Source organism: Dermacentor silvarum, chromosome 11, assembly GCF_013339745.2.
Source record: "Dermacentor silvarum isolate Dsil-2018 chromosome 11, BIME_Dsil_1.4, whole genome shotgun sequence".
In the NCBI taxonomy this organism is placed as follows: Eukaryota; Metazoa; Arthropoda; class Arachnida; order Ixodida; family Ixodidae; genus Dermacentor; species Dermacentor silvarum.
Window position 1 is genome coordinate 43,168,741 of NC_051164.1, and position 18,113 is coordinate 43,186,853.

The following is an 18,113-nucleotide window of genomic DNA, read 5'->3' on the forward strand; positions in this document are numbered from 1 at the left end:
TGATGCCTTACGGCCACCTCCTCGACTCTTTTGATGGCCCGAAGTTGAACTTCCAGGTTCGGTTGCAAAAATATTGCTTCCCACGCTTGAGGCAAGGGAGCGGCCAGGAGATCTGGTGAGGGGGGGGGGGGGGAGGGATCTTTTCTGCAGTCCCAGAGAATATGATTTAAGAAGGCTATGGACCCACATAAGAAATTGAACATCGTTGCCTGCCGGGCGCGCGTGCACAAACGTAGGCAAGTTCTGCAACATGTATGCATGGTGAACAGATTACAGGATGCTGGCTTCCGCGATAAAGCCAAATGTCATCCGAGTTTTAGGTTTCAGCAATTAAAAAAGGGCAACACAACGTTGGTCGCTAGCACTATATTACACGTAGCACATTTGAAGTACAGGCGAATATCGCCGTGCTCGAGACATTGCTTGATCTCACATCTCAAATCCCGTAATTTTGGGACCCTGTTTGTATATTAGAAAGCATGAAATACATCAGCGAAAAGAAATACCTTGCTTACATGGGAAACTGCACCGCTCAACGCGCCGAACAGAAAAAAAATTGCTCAGCAATTTTTAACAGCAGAGCCTTTGAAGCTTTTCGTTAGGCCGTGAAGCGTTAGCAGAAAACTGCGCCTGGCGATGATGTCAACGCGCGTTGCCTAGCAACACCTCGCACAGCTTGTGTGAGGCGTTGCTAGGCGACACACGCGACTTGATCTCTCGGCGAGGTTACCACCCTCTCCCAGGTTATCCTCGCCACAGATTCGTGATGATTCGTGATGTTCGTGAAATTGTACAAACTTTTATTCTTTCCCTGCTGCCATTTTGTAAATGGGTCCCGGACCACGTCAAGCTGCTTCGAGGCAGCATTTTGCCCCGGGCCTTTTTTCTCTTGGAGAAATAAATTAAACTTGAATCTTGAATACGCAGGCGACTGCAACTTCGAGGAAGACGCGTGTGGCTGGAGCAACCCTCACCCGGCCGATGGGTTGGACGATCTCGACTGGACCCGCCAGTACAGCTACGGGGTCAACGGGCCTCCCGCAGATCACACCAAGCGAAAGCCGGACGGTGAGCGACCGTTCGTCGCAAAGATCGCACTCATTCGTTCCGATAATAGAACCCGAACGTTTGCCACTCCATCATTCAAATCTCCAAATATTCGTACGGTGCAACAAGAGCGAGTGTTTTAGCCATGCCAATTGGTAAAAAAAAAAATGTGTCGACGAGTTCTTGTCAGTGCTGTGTGGCGTATACAGCGTAAGGGAGGAAGCCATACATGGCCACCACACAGATTATACGATGTCTCTGAAATCCTAATACTGTGATGTTCCGCTTCTTGATTTCCATGTGTCTTCGCCTGCACACCCCATGCACCCATCGTCACTAGTTTGACACCTTCCAGAAACTTGCTACCGCTCAGTCTGTGTCGTGCAGCGCATCCGCTTTTGCGTCTGAACGGTCAGAAGAAAGAAGGAACTATATAAAAACAAAATATTTAACGTATATGTGTTTGCTGTAGCTATTTATTGACTAGTATTTGTACCCTACGGAGTATATGGCCCCATCACGCTGAATCTTAGATATCTCTAATGTCTATACCGAATAAAGTTGATTACATTTGCAATATGCAACATCCTAATCACACTGTTATGCACGTTATACGTCTTAGCTATGTCGTTATACACTGCACGCACAGTCTGAATCCCATGTGCACCGCGTGTATTACTTTTGCACAGTGCAATTTATATAACGCTAGAGCGTGTCCTCCTCAAACTGCTCGCCCTGTCCTCGCAGGATACTACATGAACCTGGCCAGCTCGAGCCACTTGCCCCAGCGGGGCGGCTCCAAGGCGTGGCTGGTGAGCCCCAAGCTGGGGCCGGACTCTGCGCTGCCCCGGTGCATCTCGTTCGCCTACTACATGTTCGAGCGCACCATCGACCCGGCGGGGCCCAGCCTGGGCTCCCTCCGAGTTCACGTGCTGCGCGACGCGGCTCCGGGCCTCTTCTCGCTGCAGACCGTGTGGAGGCTCAACAACCACCAGGGTCACCGGTGGCTGGTGGCCCGGTGCCCCATCAAGCTGCCCGACGGGAACCCTATAAACGAGGCATACCAGGCAAGTGGACAGATCTCAGGGTAGCGGTATAGGCGATAGGTGAAATTTCATCACTCTATACACACCTTGCTTCATTCACGCAAGAGGGCATCATCGTACTGGAAGTAGCATCCACCTAGAAATAAACAAGGACGTATTGCCCTGCTCGAATTCTTCTGCTTTAAGAACAGTAGGTAATCTGGTGATCTTAGAGTGCTTACGGCTTTTGCGCGAACGGATGTAAGCATCTGTAACTACATGTACCACTCTTTGGAATTTTGACATTACAGGTGCTTGAGAGCGCTTCATACGCTACCGCGACGGTAATGTAAGGTTGAAAGCTAAGTGAACCCACCAAAACTTGTCTAAGCCACTGCTATTGCGTTTTAAAACAACCAGTGGGGATATTCGCATCTGTGTTGCTCGTGCAACGAGGCAGGTGATCGACGTCGCGCACTTTCCATGGCCCTGTCTATACCGTGCTCGAAGTCGTGCTATGAGAGTTATAGACATTTTGCATACTACCGACAAGCCTGTGCGCGCATCGGATGCCCTCCACCATCGTGAATGATATACGAGTATACACGCGTTCAAGCGCACGATGCGCGTAAATCGTCTGTCGGCAGTGCTCGCTTTGCCATACTGGTTTAATTGAATTTGATGTGATGTTGTGGCGTACACAAAGCGTGTTCGCTGCCTAACATGGCCTTGATTTTTTTTTGAAATGAGACCTTTTGGTGACCTCTCTGCGTACGAAGTTTTGTTTAAATTTTGCGTTCCGGTTTTTTGGGGCTGAACATTCTGGCCAATTTTTCAGCTAGTGGAAAAAATTCTTTGTATTTTTTCACAATATTTTGTATTTTCTCTATCAGTCCTGTCCCAGCATGATAGTCAATGATCATGAAATTGGCGATTCCCACAGTTCTTCTTCAATTTTTTTATTTGGAGGCTGCTACATATCGGCACGTTGGCCGAATCTTCGGAACTTCCGATTATTATTATTAATGTAACTGTAGAAACGCTTCACGTACGCTTTAGTTATAAGCTTTAATTGGTGTTTGAAAAGGCGGGCGCTGCCGTAGCCTACGCTTTACATATCATTGTTTATTAATAATTCAATCTCCAACCGAGTCGCCGTGCAATCTTCAGTCGTAAATATACTGCCGCGCACTGCAATCATTAAACAAACCGGTGCACCGTCTAGCTGGTGCTAGTGTGTTTCCCAGGAAATGCAATACTTGAGTTTCTTACACGCTTTAAATTTTCCTACGACAAAACTTTTTATTCACAACGTCTTCTCTTTTTCTGGCGCGCAGGTGGTTCTAGAAGGCATCTGGGGCCACGGAAGGGTGGGCTACGTGGCAGTGGATGACATCAGCTTCTTCGATGGCGACTGCAACAGTTGAGTGTACACTCGAAGTATACGACAGCAAAAGAGCGTTAGCCAAGAGAAGTTGACGAGCGCTCGCGTCGTATTAAAGCATTCGGGACAGTGGACTAGAGTTTTCCCGTACCTGCGCTACGCGGCGCGCAGTGACCTTAATCATTTTTATCAGAAGCTCTGGGACCTAATGCGGTTGGAAGCTGTAACTGGTGAGCAGTCGAGGTAAGCGAGAGACGTTTAGAAGCTTGGCAGAAAAAAAAAACTGGGAAGAAATTGGTAAGACCGGATCCGCTACAGGGCATAGGTAGGCATGGAGGTTTTGACAAATACTAGAGAAAATATTGAAGGGCCAAAGGCAAAGTGCTAGACTGATAAGTATCTAAAGGTTGCTTGATTAGCTCAAGCAGGCAAGGTGACTATTCGTCACCTCCTCGTTTCGAAGGGGATGCCAATAAAGCATCATCATCACTTAAAATTTTCGAGAATGTGCTTGTGGTGACATAGGCTGTACAACCGCGTGCAACCAATCAATGAATGAGGGCAGATGAGGACAAAACAATAAGTCGCACCAGCGAACTCACGTTCACCTAATGTTCTAGTTTGATGTTCGGTCACTGTCGCTTAGTTCGCCATCACTGATCGGTGCTCTGTTTATGACGGCGCCTACACACTTAAGTGCATACACACGTACATCAAGTGCGTGCAAAAGTAACAGATTCCCCCTCCCCCACGTCCCACAATTTTGACGCGAAAGAGTCAAATAGCTCATTGAACAAAACAGCTGGCGTCTGTCGTCTCTGGCAGCCAAATGGCCGGTAAATTCCCATTGGCTGCGGCACGACGGCACGAGCGCGCCTCGACGGAGCAGAGCGCGCCAGGTGTTGCGTGAGAGGAGAGGGCATTGCCGCGACGCCACGTCACCCCCTCGCTCTCGCAAGCCTGTGTTATGTGCGCGTTCCTTGTCCACGCAAGCTCTGGCCTGCGTCGTAACTGCACCGGTCAAATCGAAATGCACCAAGTGGTCTCAACACGCTCGCTTGCCAGCGAGAGGTTCATAAGTCGAAGCACCACTAAGCGGCGTTCAATTGGACATTAACGCTTTCGCATTTACAACTCTTAAGTGCTTAGGTGTCCTCGGATTTTGTAAAAGCGAGAATAGACGCCATATGATGGCGCAGATACCAGCGATTCTTGATTAAAGCGCCGTTAAACATCTGAACATCCTCAAGCAGAAACTACGAATATATTTTACCAGGAGCAGCAAGAATCACACGCACACACCAACTTTAAAATGCGCAAGGTGGAGAAGTTTCATGAAACAGAAGAATTCTCTTCCACCCAAGAGTAGAACAAAGCTAGGAACAAAATCTTTTCTGGCTATATAGAAGGAAAAAAAGTTTGTCGTGGCTTGGAGATTGAACACTTGACAAATTTGCCTTACCGAGTAGGTCACTCTGTCATATGAGCTAACCAGTATGGTAGCCGGTGGCAGCCCGAAGCCTAATTAGTCGGAAACTCGACCAACATTGTCCAGCAGATACGGCTGTTACGCAATGTTTTACATTTGACACATGGAAATATACTGATGAAGTTTGGGAAGCGAGATGTAAATGCACATTAGCCCGGCTCACGTCAGTGCGCTAAATAGCGTAAGGAATGCCGTAATTATTTGCGCAATAACCTTGTAACGCCGACCTTGCCTTTCAGTCATGCGCAGACGGTTTGGTCTACAAGGATTGGTTCATCACGTAAGAGTGGCTCGGTGTGCTGCTCGAAGGCTGTGAAAGATTTTGATTCCACATAATTTACCTGTCCTATCTGCGTTGCAGCTTCGTGTACATAACCACCATCTTTGTTTCTTTCGTCTAGCACATCCGGAAAAGGCCAAGGCTATTCCAGGTAAGCCTCTCTTGCAATGCAAGCTTTCTCCGCGTTGCAAACACTGCTTTATTCCTCGCTTCGCAGAACAGCTGGTGCTAATGTTAAAGAAAGCGATAGCGCATATGTGATGTCTCATCCGGGTCCTGCAGGGTCGATACGCTCATGTGTAAACTCCATCAAGTGTCAGTCACATGAACAGAGTGGGGCCGCTTACAATGAAAGTCCCTCCGAAAAGCTGTAGCGCGTTGTATGTTGTTTTTGTATGTTTTCATTAATGCCACTTCATGCACGCCCAACTTTGTACCCCTTTATAGCACCACTGTATATGCCCATCGTTTTTGATGACCTTGACATGAGTCATCAGACTTGTTCACATTCATGACGACACTAAACCTGTGCGCGCCTGTGGTCATAGGCTACCCACGTTTTACGAGCTTGTGTTCGAGGCTCTGTGGTGTTCACCGTTTTTTTTTTTCCCTCTATTTTTTAATAATGCCACTCTGTGTATGCGCAAGTTTCCATTCGCGTCGTTGTTGTATTCCTTTTTTTACTTTGTATTTTTTATTTCATTTTTTTCTTGTATTTTTTCACTCTCACAGATGAATGTATAAATTGAGCTCTGTGTGCTTGCAATCGCACTCTTGATGAAGGCCGGACCCCGGCCGAAACATAAGTAAATTCCTGTTATAAGTTTTTCTACATTCTTATATTTCTGCAATATATATATATATATATATATATATATATATATATATATATATATATATATATGCATTGGAGTCCAGGTTAGTTTCTTAACAAAACGTCGCTTTATGCATTGAAGCACAAAATTAACTGGAACGCCAATGCATTTCTCCGCAAAGTTCGGTTTTTAACGTCTCGAAACTGCTGTCATCCTGAGAATTCATTCCAAATAGATCCGCCTTGCGAACTCCACTGCTACAATTTGTAAATTGCGATATGGGCCATCAGGTAATTAGTTAAAAACCTAATTAGTGAATTTTTGTAGATTAGTCGATTATGCATTTCACTTTTTTGTGCAAGTAATGTCCGCCTCTTCGAGTAGACCGGCTAATGAAGTAGAACTGTGTTATCTGCCACAGGCACCTTTATAATGTTTGAACGTGGTTGCTGAAACACCTGGTATATATATATATATATATATATATATATATATATATATAACATTACACCCTTAATAATCCGCAGGATGAAGCGACTACATTTCCGTTGTCTCAAACTTGCGATATCGTTGCACTATCCATCTTTCGGCCACTCAAGCTACGTACTGGCCTGGACAAATTTTATTTAGGTCCTGCAGGACGCGCTTAGCGGGCGTCTCCCACGTAGGGACCGGCAGGGAGTACCTGGCGTTCGCTTCGTGGGCCTGCTGCACGGCCCACGGAGATACCATAAAAGCTGTCGCAAAAGTGCCTAGTTCATACGTACAGCCCGTGACGAGCTCGCACGTAGTGTCGTGCGGTGATGCTACAATTGCTGGCATTCGGATTATTTTAATGTAGCAAGTTCTCTATGAGCCTCTAGGAACCCACAATATAGGTCTCTTGAATAGAGAGGCTTGCGAGCAAAAGTTCGCAGAGCAACAGCTCCTCCACCCCGTCCACCCCCTTTCCCTAAATATTTGTTTTACTTAGTAGTCTGGGCGTGCAGGCTGAAATCACGTTGTCTACAGCCTATGTTCGCATGTTGGACTAATGCAATGTATTGAAGCAATTTAATGTTGCGCAGCTTTGCTGGAAGTTTCATTGATTTTTTGGGTGTTTGCTGATGCTAAACTTTTGCTCTCGTGTGCACATTAAGGATTCATCTTTCAATCGGTTCGCACCACAGGCCTCATCTCGCCATAAACGACATGAATGGTGTATTTTCTTATCTACTTGATAAGTATATTTTGCAGCTCTTTTTCGCCAATACTCAGCCATCTAATCATTTCTGCCTTTTGCATCTTACTCTTCCCTCACCTGATCATAAATCCCAAGTTTTGCATACCTTTCTGCTTGCCTCGTCTATCTGATACCGAAAGGCATTGAACATTATACTAAAATACTCGTATACCGAATCGCTTTAGTTCCTAGAACGTAGGAACAACAAGTAATCGTCTACATTGTCTAACTTTTGCTTGTGCTGTCTTCGTTATTATGCATACATGCACATAGCTTCAAAAAGCAAAGTTCTCCTCTTCAAGGTCTAAAAAAAAAGTCGTCAAAAACACGCCGCCACTCAATAAAAAATGCCCGAGCTGATCGCGACTACAGTCCCTACATTTCCTGCTTTTAAGAAAGCGAAATATATCTAATAACTTGCGACTACCTGTGTCTGGACACTTTGCGACACTCTATCTTCAGTTGAGATTTCCGCCGATACCTATTCAACCATGAAAGTCTGTCTGGTTTTCAACTAGTTGCAAGGCGCATAGCAGACAAGGTTCTCTTTCAAACAGGCGCCAGACAAGCTGGGTTAGTCTTCTCGCTGGACAACCGCCAATCGCGTGTACACCCGGCTATAATGACGCCTATGCTATGCGCAGGCGAGTGTTCTTTCGAACGCGATATGTGCGGCTGGATGAACTACACGGAATCGGCCCCGACGACCAACCTGGTGGGGCGGGTCGGCTCGGCGCCCAGGGACTCGTTCGCTTGGCGGCTCGCTTCGGTGGTCAGCCGACCGGCGAACCTGCAGGACCACACCTACCGGGCACCGAGTGAGTTCACTTGCATCACTCGTGGCATCGGAGATCGGCGGCGCGTGCTCTGTCTGATATTGAAGGCCATGCTTCACTTTACGTTCTCATAGATGAATGGATTAAGTTTATGAGAACGCCATCTGAAAAGGTAGGTGGCGTAGCCGTGCTACCAAGCTTTCTGGATCAACCATTAGGCTGTGTTTCTTCTTTGCGCTTAACATGACGCTTTACATTAGGAACTCCTGTATCAAAACACATGGGAACGAAGAAATAATTCTTTATAGTAACTCTGGGAAGTGAGTATTTAATTTATGCAATTTAATTTATAGATTCTCTAGAAAATTGCAAACTTATAAAAAACAAGTGAAGCAACAAACAGTTTACATCTTTGTAACTCAGAATTAAAAATAAAGACGATGTCACAATTTTTAAAGTGTACCTAAATAATAAAACTATAGCGGGTAAAATTAATGTATTATAATACATGCCACTGATTCGTGAGCAGGATTTTTGCAATTCCCTCGTAAACATTGTAACACTTTCACGTAAGTTGTAAATTTACGCATCACATTTTCTCGCTTGAGATGTTCCAACAGATGCGGTTTCCAGAAGTGCGATATATGTTCTTGGTGCAATTTTCGCGACGGATTTCTAAACTTTACTGCTTCTGTTGTTTTCAACATCGATTTTCGAAAATGTTTGTTAAAAAATACCCAGGTCCTAAATCAAAGTTCAGCTTCCTAACTTGCTATAATTTAACCTTCTCTCTCAAACGGAACAAATTTCGTTTAAATCGGTCCAGCGGTCGACTCACAAAAGCATTTCTGCGTTTCACGTGTATTTGAGCTGGAAAATCGGATTTCTAACCAACGAATAAAGCAACAAATCTGACTTTCTCTTCATCTGGAAAAGAAGGGGGAAACGAGGCGCTTGATTTTGTTAATCATGAACACACAAAGCCAACAGAGAATGAAACCTAGGAAAGCATCGGGGAAATTAAGTGTGTTTGAAATTGGAATGTAGAAAATGATGAAGAAAAGGCAAATGAAAGTGGACGAAAAGATAACTTGTCACCGTCGGGAGCCGAAGGATCGAATCCCGCCCGGCCAGGGTGGCCGCATTTCGATGGGGGCGAAATGCGAAAACACCCGTGTACTTAGATTTAGGGGCACGTTAAAGAACCCCAGGTGGTCCAAATTTCCGGAGTCCCCCACTACGGCGTGCCTCATAATCAGATCATGGTTTTGGCGCGTAAAGTCCCATAATTTAATGATTAATTAACCCGCAGCCTCCACTTTACGCATGAGTTGCACTAGCAATTGCGCTACGGTGACGGCCATCAATTCGTTCACTAACTTGGGTAATTATGATTACTAGATCTAGCCCTAGGTGTGTTAGCCAGCGCCACTCAGAACCGTGGTTGGCGGATGTGGAACATTTTTTTTAGCCCGATGGCGTCACGTAACACGTGACCTTGGGAGGGCAGGCGCGTGGCTAATAAAACCTCGCATGCCAGTATTAGTGATTTTATTGAAGAAGAAAGTGACGCTTATTTCTGCTTCATTTTCTTCAATAAAATCACTACTAACTAGCATGCGAGGGTTTATTAGCCACATGCTACCTAATGACATCAACGCTGTCAGATTCGAGACCCTCGCAATGAATAAACGAGAGAAGAAGGGCGAGCCGAGGGGCTCGATTTTGTTGATCAACTTTCTATCATAGCTAGATCGGATATTCGGGTTGCTCGAATAATCTTGGGAAATGTGATAACAACGCGTAAAACGAGGGACGTAATGTGAAAGAGCCATGCATACGACAGGATTCTGACCATGCTGATTGAAGGCTGAGGCGTTCGTGTTCTCCTCCACGTTCCTGATTTTCCCATGTTTTCTTCTCCTGCCTCTTAAAAAAATCACCGCATATCCACCTGGTGAATGATGATGAGTAGGCGAAGCTCCGGAGGGAATTATCGGTAAACCGTGAATCTTCCGTGTAATTCGCCCAGTCTCGCCGCACTAAATCGAACGATTGACTTCCACCAATGACACGCGCCATATGTGACGTCATTCCTATTTTATAACAGCACCCTTCATTATAGTTGCACCATCTCCCGCTTAAGGGGACGCTAGCACAAACGCGTTAGAAAGGTGCAGTACTCTCTAGTAAGGGGGAGAGGCCACAGCGTCTTACGCAGCCGTTTACACATGCCGGAACGTGCACCGCGTTTGCCGACGCCATCACATGACTGCTGAGAGAGTATAACCCCCGTATTCATAAACGCTCCTCGACTTGAACTTGACTTACCACCGCCTTCAACGCGTTTCGAACGCGCTGCCCAAGGCGGTGGCAAGTCAAGTTCAAGTCGAGGAGCGGTTATGAATACGGGGGTAAGGCGGAGAGGCCACAGCGTCTTACACCAGCTTCTTACACGGGCCGTAACGCGCTAGCACAAACGCGTTAGAAACGTGGTCTTTCATTAATGTTGGGTATTTATTGTCATCGTGGTGCGTGTGTCCATGTGCGCTTCGTGGCGTAGTGGTTAGCGGAGCCCGTTCGGAAGTGGTTCGATTCCGGTTCCTGGTTCGATTCCGCGCTACGGACACAACTCTCGGAATTTTTTTTCCATAAAAGTAGACGTGGCTACCTACTACTACTACATACTACAGAGGAGGGACAGACCCACACCCTAAGGAGCTTCGCCCCTAAAAAATGGCCGCGTATCTGCGTGCTTCGCTGCAAATGTCGTCGAAAGACGATAGTCTTCTGCCGGCCGTACTACATGAGTGCTGGTCTGATCCGCGGCCACCCGTGATGCTGTTCTCGTACCATTTCCGTCCTGGCATGAAGGTATGTTTGAACAGATTTCATTTTACCGCATTATCACTGCTGGCATGCCAAGTGTTCGTCGGCGCGCAGTCGGGGAAACACGAGCTTGTGCAGAGGGTTCCCTCCCTTCGTGTCAGACGTCGTTCGTCGGCGCGCATAGCATGGCATTTTCAGCGCAGCTTAAGAAACTAGGGTCTTTAGAGTTACGTATCTATGTATTTTCTACTAAAGAAACACACCTCCTAATACTTACCTAGTGATGTTGCGCCTCAGATATGCGTAATATTTACTTTTTGATCGATAACGTTCACAAGTATGAACAGCCGTACCAGTTTAAGTAGTGTGGGCGGTAAGCAAGTGGCTCAACATTGGCCGGGTGGCTGAATCGGTTGACAGACAGACAAACAGAAAGACAGACAGACAGACAGACAGACAGACAGACAGACAGACCAAATTTTCAGCGTTTAAGTTCCCCAAGACAGGCTATCGTCTTTAAAAATGCCAGGCCTGCGCGGCACACGCAGCAGTCACAGCGTAAGCTAGACGAGCGTTTCGACAGTACTACCTAGTAATTTGAGTGAATGCGTCAGGAACGCGCTTGGGACGCCGTCGCGCATGGAAGCCGACGCATTCCAACGCCGATGGCTAGTGCCGTTCAGCCCAGCCAAGCAGACGACAATGCAACTACGGCTGTAACATTCGCTCCCATTACAACGCGCCCGACGCGGCCTGCTTGGGACGCCGTCGCGCGTGCAAGCCGACGCGTTCCATCGCCGATGGCTAGCGCAGTTCGGCCCAGCCAAACAGCCGACAATGCAACTACGACTGTCACATTCGCTCCCATTGCAACGCGCCCAATCTAGCGCAATCAACGTGATCCCGAGCGTCCGTCGGTATGTTAGCGCCATCTTGTTAAGGTGGCAGCAAAATTTACAGTGTCTGAAAGGTTGCGTTTGCCCGCGCCTTAACTACATGGAGCCACCATACCGGCGGAGGCTTGGGACCACGTTGTTTGCGTTCCGCGTCTGAATCGCATCTCGTCATCTGCGCCTGCGCCCCTGCATAGGGCGCGTTTATAGTACATTTTCCCGGTCTCGGATAGCAAGCGCTTGCGTGGCTCAGTGGTAGAGTATCCGCCTCCCACGCAGCGGGCCTGGGTTCGACCCCAGCGGAAAGCGGGTACTTTTTTTCGCATGCGATAGCGGCTACGGGGCGGTGACGGCGGCATCATCGCGACCGGAAACGGCTATAGGAATGAGCCCAAAACAGCTTACGCTGTAAAAAACCGCGAGTCATCTTTCGATCTTTCAGCACTCATTGCACTCTTCTTTCTGGCCACCTTCGCAGCCGGCTACATCTTCTTCGACATCTTCAACCAGAACTCGGTGCAGAACCCGGTGCTTCGCAGCGCCCCCATCCCGGTTCTCGAGGGTCAGAGCGAGCGCTGCCTCAGCTTCTGGTTCGCGCCTTTCGGCCGCGGAGAGTCGTCCACGCTGAGCGTGTTTCACGCGCCCGAGGCGCCACCCGGCGGAGACGACGCCGGTGCGGCCAACGGCAACGCGGCGGCCCCGCGGACTCTGCTGTGGCGCCTGTCGACGCGTCGCATGGACACCAGCCGGCCGGACTGGCGATACGGCCAGGTCAAGGTGGCCGCCGAGGCGCCGTTCAAGGTCAGTTCAAGCTGGGCTGGAGACAATAAATTCACCTACAAAAATTAATTACTAGAGGGATATCTGACACGGAGATGTGTCAGCTACCACGGGAATGAAATGTAGTACAGTCTATTTGCATAAATTTCCTACTTGTTACTTCGGACATTCCTCTTGGGTATCATTGCATTAGCAATAGGAGTGTCAAATGGGAAGAAAGTGTATCTGTCGCATGAACTCGTGAACAGCACTTTGCAAAGGGGTGAAAGCGGTTTATATCATGGACCCAGGACCTTAAAGAGGTTCGACGGGATGCTTACGCATTTCTCTCGAATTTACTGCTAAATCGCCACTGAATTTTTCATCACGTTCAGTCTTTCTAAATTTTAATTAAATAAGATTTTTAAAACACAGGGAGACGATAGGTTCCTGTGCGCATGCAGAATCATTCCGACTTGTTGCTATTATAACGCGATACTTTGTTGAAAGTGATGAACTTGCAGTCCCACATCCGCCTTAAGCCAGAGGGACCGAAGTTAGACGAGTCCACATGTGCTATCCATAATTCCGAAGCTGTTTGAACCGCTATACTTGCAAGTTGCAGCTTTTTTTTCAGAAACTCTACGGCTAAAACGCCAATTCAAGTTTACAGCACGCTTTAGCTTTGTACAATTATCTAACGTGCAAAGAGAGAGAGATGGAGAAGTGAGTAGTAAAGGAAAGGCAGATAGGTTAATCAGGTTGAGTATGGTTGGCCACCCTGCGCTAGGGAAGGGCAAACTGGATCATTAGAAGGAGATAAGGAAAGTTCACAGCCAGCATGCGCGCGCACGCTGACGCGTTCGTCGTCCCGTCAGCCTCAAGCGGCCCCATATACGCTGCGCTTTTGTCGTTTTGTGCATCGCAGATGACCGAGGCGTCCCAAAAGCTTCTCTCCTGAAAAGGCATGTCCATAATTGCCTCAAACTGGGGCGAAAGGCAAGTCTGTTATCGTCGTAAAATGTGCAATCACGTGACAGGCGGCGCTTTAAGGCTTCTTGTGTGTACCACACAAACGACAATTAGCACTCTTCTTCATTACTGTTTGGAATGATTACCCTAGCCTCCCGAGTTCTAGCAAAGAGCCTAGCAACACTCTTTTATAAGCAGTTTTTTACCGCCGAGAAGTCTCTTAGGAACCTGCAAGACCCATTGTTCGATCAAATGGCACTGGTGCATGTGCACAGCGGCATCTTGATAATACGTGGAGAAAACATCTCAAATTTGTTCAGATAAAAAAAATTGTTTGTTTACCTAAACCCATGAAAGAAAATTAGCCGCGTCGTGGTCCATTCCGCTCATTGTTAATCCTACATAGCAGTGCAGTCTTGTAGCATTAAAAATGTACTTTTCAGCAAGCATCGTCGGCAATGATATGTTTAGAGCACTCTGAAAAAATGGTATCAATTTTCTTAAATAAAGACCTGTAGCAACAACGAGATGAATCAGGCACTAATACTGAAAGGTAGCGCATTCATACGGTTGCCATTTTTATAGCCTTTTCTTATCTTCTTTTTGTAGATATTTTTATGAACAATAAAAAACATACATTTTTATTATCTTTCCTGGTTTTATTATTTAAAGAATTGAAGCTGATGTACAGAAAAATGAACACGCAGTGTGAGAAAGTCATTCAAATGAAGGTGGAAAGCAAACTTTTTTTTCATTAGACTATATCCGGCCGAACCGCTTTGAATTAAATTGTGTTGCATTAAAAAATTATACCTGAATTTTTCCAACCATAGGAGACAGCGTTTAGATGTCCGACCTCATCGTTATTAACGAGAATTACCGGAAATTACTCAATTTTACAAAAGGCGTAATATTTTAGGCTTCGTGACTCTGTAGATTTGTGATGTGCATTTCTCGTGCGAACTTCATCTGTCAGAACGTCTGAAGCAAGCAATCAAGTGTGTCGTATTTGTCCCCAACCGTCGTGAAACTGTTAGATTGTTTAGAGGGTTTTAAGAAGTTCTCGCCCATTTATTTATGTATTAATGAGAAGCAAACAAATATTTACGAAAGAAAACTCGAGAATAAAACAAAATTAAAAGCATATTACAGAACGGTGTTTAACGTAGGAATTTTACTCACTTTCGGGTTATCAATACATTTAGTCTACAGAATTCTGACATCATTTCTTACAGGCGAGTTTCAGAGCTTCAAACTTGATGTCTTAATTCCTTTTTCGGATTTGTGGTCTCTTTTTGAAAGAAAATTGATGACCTACAAAGTCAGCTTCTGGAATTCAACACATAGATACGTGCTTTTCTTTTAGGTACAATAAACGTAATATCCCTGCAGTACAAACCTGCAAGAACGATTTCTAGATTCCCATGTATTCAGATAGGAGCTCCTGAGGTAATGCTTAGTAATACGAAAAATAAATATTATTTATTTAGTAATATTAGTAATATTAGTAAATATTAAATATTAGTATACGAAAATATTTTTTTATCAATTAGTTTCCATTTGTTTAAGGGAACAGGTTGCCTATTAGCGTAGAAAATGAAGGGCATTGTTGCTTCCAACACCTTTTTTTTTTTTTTTTTTTACTTTGCGCACAAACCACACCATCGCTACATCAGTGTGGGGTCACCTGTTTCAACGCATTTTCGTAATTGCAGGCGTTTTTCTTTGAGAAAAAAAATTCTCAAGACCAATTACTCAGGCTCGCAAGTTCCACCCATTTTCAGTTTAGGTGCATTTACGTAAATCAACGTCATGGGCACATTATTTCCACAAGAGTGTCAAAATCATTTAGGCACGCCCTATCCTGGTAATAAGCATCTTGTCGTAGTTGCTGCAAGGGTGCCGTCATTGAGCTATTCTTGTATCAGTTTAAAGGGGAGGGAAGCGGTTGGGAGGGCCTGTTCGTTGGCTACATAAACAAAATATTCGATTGTTCTCGACATCTCTAAACATCTTGATTGAAAGTGGGATCACCATGCCGAGTAATGACATGCAGTCCAGTTTATTTTAAAATGAATTAGCTTTCTCTAGCCTCTCGCTTAGTTTTCCGGTTGCGCATGATCAGTAAAAGAAATTCACAAGACGCCCTTCTGCGTTGTTCCAGATCCACTTCGAAGGGGAGGCCACAGACGGAGGCTTCGCATTGGACGACATCACCATGTACGAGGGGAACTGCGAAAGTAAGTTCTGCACGACGCGCGTAAACTGAATTCGATTCGATTGATTTTCTCGAAATACGGAGGCGGTACTAAACGCGCAGGTGCCTGGCAGTTATCTCTGCACTTTCATACACAGTTGCATCAGCACTCCACTTGAAGCAGGAGTCGGAAATTATCGAACTGATACGAAAAAGACGGAGGCATTAACAAGACTGAGACCGGTTGGCTGCCCTGCACATTTTAGGATAAGGAAAAGGGACTGAAGTGGGAAAAAGGGGCCTATAAGGGGAGAGAGAGAGGATAGTTTATTAGAGTGAAGGCAATAAAGTAAGCCTGAGTTAGTGTGGTGTGGCCCGCTACACTTCACAGGGAAAGTAGGAAAGGCAATAAAAAAATGATCAAAAAGGCAGGAGGGAGGGATGCGTATGCACTGAATGCCTTGCAAGCTCACCGGCTACAATTTGTAAATTGGAATACGTACTGTAAGGCTACTAAATGGTAATTAGTGGATTTTGGTTTATTAGTTGTTTATGTGTTACGATTTCTCGTGCAAGTAATGTCTGCCGCACTGAATAATCCAGCTCGAGGACTAGAATTATGCCATCTCTCACGGGAGATATTTTTGAAAATTTTGTACAGCCTAAAAATCACCACTACGCATGACATAAGTCGTCTACTTCAAGTCTAGTCCAGTGTTCTTCGAACAGCCCGTATACCAGCCATTGTAGCAGGTATTTATGCCCTATGGTCACACATAGCGCGAAGATTGCAAATTCCGACAATGTTTCGCTTCCAATCCCCGCGAGCGTAGAAGTAGCCAGCGCCTCCCGCTGTGGTACAGAGCGGGCAGTTGCATAACAGACGTTGCAGATTTCCGTATAGCGTAGACACTTGGGCCGGTTAATGTGGTATAGTTCAAATTCTGAAAGAACAGCGCTCGCACAAAAATACACAAAAAGGAGCGAAACACAAATTTTTCTGTGTGCGACACGTACCTCAATGTGTGTGTGTCGCCCTTTTCTTTGTACTTCGCCAGAGCGCTGGCCTTCAAGAATTTGACAAGATGGCGCAATGTTTCAGACACTTGACAGTGCTCACAATTCCGTCTGTCCGCACGGTCGTTATGATGGGCGAAAGGAACGTTCACATTGTGCAAGGAGACGCACGGCAGTGGAGCATTCATTATTCTGTTGAAAACATTATTTGCTTGCACAGCGTGCACAATGAGGGAAACCTAGCGCGCAGGCCGAAGTGACCGTCTTGTTGGTTAGGTGCGTGCTTCTCACATATACAACAGAAACCGATACAATGAGCGCAATGGAAAGTAGGTGAGGCGTACGCTATAAAACAGACACGATATGAAGAGGTCGCATTCATAACTGTCCGGTTATTAATAAGGTTATTCATAACTATCGTCAAGTGGCGCACATGAGATAGTGGTTTATGTCATTCTGAAAGATGCAAGAAAGCCAGTGTGCAAATTATTGATGATGGCCGAACAGATTGAATACTATCATTGTGAAACTTGTTAGCAGACTTAAAAAAGGCAAAATGGGGGAAATACTCAGGTCTGACAATGAGCATCAACTACTTTTACTACAGTAAGGATAGCGCTCGAATTCAGCCGCGAATAGTTAACCTTTCAAGCACGTCATTTTTCCTTTTCTTCAAGATTTTTTTTTCTTTTTAAACACTTTTCTCACGCCTCCAAACTTATCATGACATATGGTGCAGCTTGTAGTTTTGATTTTGCGTAGTACCAATCCATAAACCATGGTAAACTTTAGGACTCACAGTCGCGAGAAACGTCACTCATTTTTTTCGGTCTACTTTGCAGCGCGGCCACCTTCCGCCATCATCCCTGCTGCTCCGACAGACGTGTGAGCAGACAGTTCACGACCACCGGGTCTCATGAGCGTCAGCATAAAACGAACGTTTCCCACTATCGTCGAATAAAGAATCTTCATGTGTGCTGTCAGTCTCATTGCCTCACACTCAAGACAAGACGCTGGACTGCTGGCTCCGTCAAACTGGGGGCCAAGGCAACGGGAAGTAAACTGGATGCCCGTAGGCATACTGCAGCAGATATTTTTTAAGAACTCCCTACTTACTGAATACATAAAAGTATCTTACGGCAGTGCCAAATGAACACAAATTTTCAGAGATCACTAGCGCTGGAGAACATTTCAGGTCGCATGCATCGTGCTCGGCAGCACCGATCTTCGAACTTTTTCTTTCCTTTGTGAAATCTAGCTGCCCTCATCAAGTATCTTCTGCTGGTTGGCAAAACATGTGGAGGGCGAATAAATAATAGCAGCTCTAGCAAAAGTAATTTTGAGCCGCGCTAGCTCATGCCAGCGTTCTGACAGTGGTTGTCTGCGGTCATCGAGCGTGATCGATTCA

General features: G+C 45.9%; 1 protein-coding gene across 1 annotated transcript in view; it reads left to right on the forward strand.

Moving 5' to 3' along the window:
- The window catches only part of LOC119433998 (MAM and LDL-receptor class A domain-containing protein 1), a 96,970-nt gene extending 79,322 nt beyond the window's left edge, over positions 1–17,648 (forward strand). Inside the window, exons 12-19 of the mRNA XM_049658490.1 lie at positions 928–1,068; positions 1,795–2,114; positions 3,410–3,494; positions 5,347–5,376; positions 7,907–8,080; positions 12,239–12,561; positions 15,656–15,731; positions 17,548–17,648. Of these exons, the coding sequence (XP_049514447.1) occupies positions 928–1,068; positions 1,795–2,114; positions 3,410–3,494; positions 5,347–5,376; positions 7,907–8,080; positions 12,239–12,561; positions 15,656–15,731; positions 17,548–17,594 (1,196 nt within the window). The 3' untranslated portion in view covers positions 17,595–17,648. The remainder of the gene's footprint in view (positions 1–927; positions 1,069–1,794; positions 2,115–3,409; positions 3,495–5,346; positions 5,377–7,906; positions 8,081–12,238; positions 12,562–15,655; positions 15,732–17,547) is intronic.
- Positions 17,649–18,113: the final 465 nt, after the last annotated feature.